At 40.1% G+C, this 4,863-nt stretch overlaps 1 protein-coding gene across 1 annotated transcript; it reads right to left on the bottom strand.

The window, feature by feature from the left end:
- On the bottom strand, positions 1-4,128 carry krt18b (keratin 18b). The gene is made up of 7 exons (XM_027030266.2): positions 3,539-4,128; positions 1,935-2,017; positions 1,670-1,826; positions 1,303-1,467; positions 831-956; positions 448-668; positions 1-360 (listed from the first exon to the last, which is right to left on the bottom strand). Exons 1-7 carry the CDS (start codon positions 4,010-4,012, stop codon positions 339-341), a joined length of 1,248 nt encoding a protein of 415 aa, XP_026886067.2. The 5' UTR covers positions 4,013-4,128; the 3' UTR covers positions 1-338.
- Between the last annotated feature and the right edge of the window lie 735 nt (positions 4,129-4,863).

The raw sequence follows: 4,863 nt of genomic DNA, 5'->3' as shown, positions 1-4,863 counted from the left end.
TTTTTTTTCAGAACATGGTTTATTTTATCTTTACCCAATTGAACTTATGAAAGGTGTTCACAGAGGCTAAATTAATTTTTCACATTATTTACTATTTCAAAACTAGTTGGGGCCTTATTGTTAAAAGTGATCGACTTTAAAGTTTATTCACTGTTTCTTCACAGACAACATCTAGTGGAAATGTTTAAAACCATCATTTTCAGTGCCCTTTCAGAGGAATTTGGCAAAGCATTTTCTGAAGGGTTTCATGCAGATTTTCACGTTTTGAAATTAGTTTACATTTTTGTGGATTTGACCCTTTCAATCATCACCTTTACAACCTGCATCTGTGATGTCACTCACTCCAGTGCATCTTGGAGTCTGTAAAATCAAACAGAAACATAGTCAGTTTTATGTACTTGAATTAGCTGGATCATCTTCCAGGAATATGTGTGAATAGACCCTCACTTAAGATCTCCCCCATCCAGAAGGCTCTTGTAGGTGGCAATCTCGGCCTCCAGTTTCATCTTCATGTTGAGCAAGGCTTCATACTCCTGGCCTTGCTCAGTAATCTTGGCCCTTAGCTGCGCCAGCTCTCCCTCCAGCTGCAGGATGATAGTGTTGTATTTCTCCATCTCTGCATTGGCATGTAGCTCTGTGTTCCGAAGTGTGTCCTCCAGAGATGCTTTCTGAGGTAATAAATTATTATTATTATTATTATTGCTAGTTGTATTTATCTTGTAAGTATCATGGATATAATTTTTTTCTACAAGTGGATGCTGGTATTGGACAGTGTTCTGATTTGAGCATTTTAACATGTCTGCCCTTGTGTTTTGTGGGTGTTGCATTACTAGGCTTTGTTGGGAAGCTAGCTCTATCTCCAGTGTCTGGATCTGTCTTCGCAGGTCATTTATCTCCGTCTGAGCTCCTTGTAGAGCTTCTGTGTTCTGAGATACCTGTACCTGCACCTCTGCTATCTGCAGAAGGAAAGAAAGCATTAGGAGAGTTGCATTTATAAATCAGCAGTAAGTCAACCAATATAGTTTTAGATATGAACCTTGGATATTCACTCACACCCTCACATTAAATATGCTGACGTTTCACCATAATGTGGGCTTTGTAGCACTCAAGTATCAGCACAGTGTAAACATGGTGCTTTGCAATTCATGACACTGGGTGTCTTTGTTTCCTATAATAATAAGTCACAACTTGGAATCAAGTTTGGAAGATTTGATGCTTAATTGTTCATACTAAATCTGCCTTGGGTCTGTTCTTTTTCTCGCTTTGACATGTTTGAGCCTAAGGTAAGCACATTGTTGTTACCTGATTCTCATGCCACATTTTGAGCTCCTCTGCATTTTTGAGTGCCAGCCTCTCGTAGTTTGTCCTAATCTCCTCCATGACCTGGGCTAGGTCTTGCCCCTTTGGAGCATCAACATCCACCTGCACGCCTGATTGGGTAATCTGATTACGCAGATCTGCAACATCCTGTTGTAGAGGATGACAGGGAGAGAGACTGATACACAGCATACATTACAATACAGTAGACTAGATTTATCCCAGGGGAAAAGATACAGAATTTTTGATTGTTTGTTTAATGTTTCTAAATATTAGGTAGAGATTCATGCTCATTTGATGTTAAATACAACTGATGTAATATTAGCAAATTAATTTAGAAATTAAAACTCACATTATCATGGTTTTTCCTGAGGAAGACAAGCTCTTCTTTTAAAGCCTCAATTTCAGCCTCAATGTTCATGCGACCCATGTTGGTGTCATCAATGACTTTCTTCAGACCTACAATGTCTGCCTCCACTGACTGCCTAATTGCCATCTCATTTTCATATCTACATAACACACACATAGACGTACAATTATGACATTTAAATACAAATTAAATTGCAAAAATTATACGTAATGTTCATTTATTGTGTAACTTTCAATTAGGTCCTCACTTGACTCTGAAATCATCTGTAGCCAGACGAGCGTTGTCGATCTGCAGGACAAGACTTGCATTGTCCACAGTGGCATCAAATATCTGAAGACAAACCAGTATGTTAACTTCACTAAACCATAACCTGCAGTTCTTTGTAGATACAGGACATGTAACCTAGAACTGTTCTTAGAGTGAAAAGCTATATATTCTGTCTGGCCTCAAATGGATTTCATTGTCTGACTCTTTAGGTCATAGTACAGAGCTTGCCCTTGACTGTCTGTGTTCTACCCCTGATCTAAGGTCTAAATTATAGCTATGACAGATTTGGTCATGAAATCAGAACTAATCTCATAATGTGGTGGGCTTATTAGAACATTAAGATGTTTGTCAGCAGTTATTAATTACAGTAGTTCCTGGAATGTGAGAGATAGTAATGTTTAATTTAATCAAACTGGCATAATGCTCAAATTAAATCATAGCTATTCAATGTGCATTAATTTTGGTACTGCTCATGTTGCTTTTGGTCAGCATTGTGGATTTGGTTGTGCAGGCAGTTGTTATGAAAGTCCTGAAAATATTTCAGAATCCTTTTGGAGTGTAATATGTAAATGTAATATGTAAATATAAGTTTTCAGAGTATAATGAAGTTTCTCATAGAACATAACAGCATGACATGTTCTGATAGGCTAAGAGATAATCAATAGATTTTCTGTCATTTCCGTCTATTTTTGTAAAGCTTTGTTTATTCAAGGAGGTGGTTTTTTGTGGATGCATGTATGAGTATGTTTTGGGGGTTGGGTTAGGAATAGTGAACAGAGTTTCCTTTCTTAAAGAACACCTGTTATTCTTTTACTGTGTATGGCATCCTGATAGAACAATAACGGAAGCTACTTTTCCTGTGCTTAGCAGAAGGCCTTGTGTGTCAGTAAACCTTGATATAATTTGTCACACAAATTAAATTTCAACTCAAACATTAATTTTATTTTGAATGTCCATAGCCATGTGGCAAAAGTAAAAAGGGGAACAAACACTAGCAACCTTTGAATTTCAGAGCAGTTCCTCTTTTGCATTCTTAGCTTTGTGTGTGTGTGTAAGTGAGCAAGCATGTGATCACATCTGTTTTGCATTATGACTCTTAGTTACAGAGTGGGATGTGTGAGCTGGCAAGGCTCTGTGGTTTAAATATTTTTGCAAAGGCTCTAGAGACAATTATACACATATTTGTGTTTGTCTCTCTCCATAGTAACCGACATTTGAAAACCCATGACAACTATCAGGGTCTGTGAGGAACTTCCTTCTAATATATAAAATGGATAGCAAAAAAGGGAGAAGGAGAATGAGGGGGAAGGCAAAGACAAAGAGCTGCGCCTCTCCCTCCATTGTAACGGGTGGAAATTTGATAACCCCATTCCTTCCCCCTTCCCTTAAGACTTGTTTAAAAGTTTTAAAAACTGCAATGGAAAATGAGAAATTTTAAAAAGCTAATAGTCTAAAATACACTTTACTTTTCAAAGTTTACAAGTCATGGAAATTTGCCTTAGTGTGTGTATATTTAGAATTTCTTTTGTTTCTCAATATATTTTCTTGTAGGATGGATAACCTACCTCTTGCGGTATGTCTTACCTTCTTTCTCAGGTCATCGATTATGGCATTGTACTTGCTGTAGTCACGTGTGTCTGGCCCTGCTTTCTCCATGGCCTCCTTGATCTTCTGCTCGAGCGCGCTGTTCTCCTGCTCCAGCTTGCGCACCGTCTCCAGGTAGGAGGCCAGACGGTCATTCAGATTCTGCATCTGGCCCTTCTCATTGCCCAGGACAGATCCGGCAGAAACCCCTGCTGAGGCGCCTGCTGTTCTGAAGGACCCAGTGCCTGTGCCTGCCCCCACGCCCAGTCCCGTGGACGCAGAGCTCACCTTAAAGGCCGTGGAGGAGGAGACGGCGGTGCCCGGTGGCAAGGAGCGCAGGCCGCCGTACCCAGAAGCGGTGGAGATCCTTGTACCTTGCCCTCCTGCGCCGCCGTACGTGCTGAGAGCACGATACGACCCTGGCGTGGACCGGCTGAAGGAAATGTGAGAGGCCTGGGGCATGTAGTAGCTCATGGTGATAGTGGGATGTGAGAGGCGGTGAGGAAGAAAAACGAGTGCACTCTGGAGGAACGCAGGACTCGAGAGCTGAGGGGTGGGTGGTGCAAGGCTTTTATACTGCACCCAGTGCTCCTGTCCCTCCTTTCTGAGTGTGGAATACACTCAGACCAGCTAGGACCCTTCCCACATTTCCCTTTTTTTCTGCCTTCCTGTAGTGGCCCTGCCCATATTATCTCTCACCCTCCCTACTCAACTCTTTTACTTCCTTCTTTGTGGAGTCAGAGAACTCTCTCTTGTCTCTCTCTCTCTCTCTCTCTCTCTCTCTCTCTCTCTCTCTCTCTCTCTCTCTGGCTTCCTTTCATGTCACACACACACACACACACCCACCCACCCACCCATAGTCACGCATACAATCACAAGGACAAGAGCACTATCAGCTCTATTTTACTTTGCATATTACTTTGATTTGTAAATTTAAATCTTTAAAAAGTCTCTCAATTAACATGAAGACAGAAAAGAAAGGCTGGGCTAATTCCCTTGGATGGCTGTCTAAGCTAACATTCATTTTAAAAAAGAAAAAAGAAAAAAATCAAATGTAACTTTACATATAAAACAATATATTTAAAACAATGATTCACAATATATCTTGTGCACTATAGCCTCATGCACTAGTATATCAGAGGACAATAGGATTGATCAAATATTGTCAATAGAAGACTGTTTTGAGAATTTTGTACACTTATTCAGAGGTTATGACTATATATAACTGGTGAGTATACTGAGAACCCTTCGCTTTCTCTTCATTTTTGTCCTTTTAAGGTGTCAATCTCAATCTTACATAAGTAGGTCCAAAAAAAAGTAAGCTT

Source organism: Electrophorus electricus, chromosome 3, assembly GCF_013358815.1.
Source record: "Electrophorus electricus isolate fEleEle1 chromosome 3, fEleEle1.pri, whole genome shotgun sequence".
Taxonomy (NCBI): domain Eukaryota; kingdom Metazoa; phylum Chordata; class Actinopteri; order Gymnotiformes; family Gymnotidae; genus Electrophorus; species Electrophorus electricus.
The sequence above is the reverse complement of the archived record's forward strand: the minus strand, read 5'-3'. Positions and strand labels throughout refer to the sequence as shown.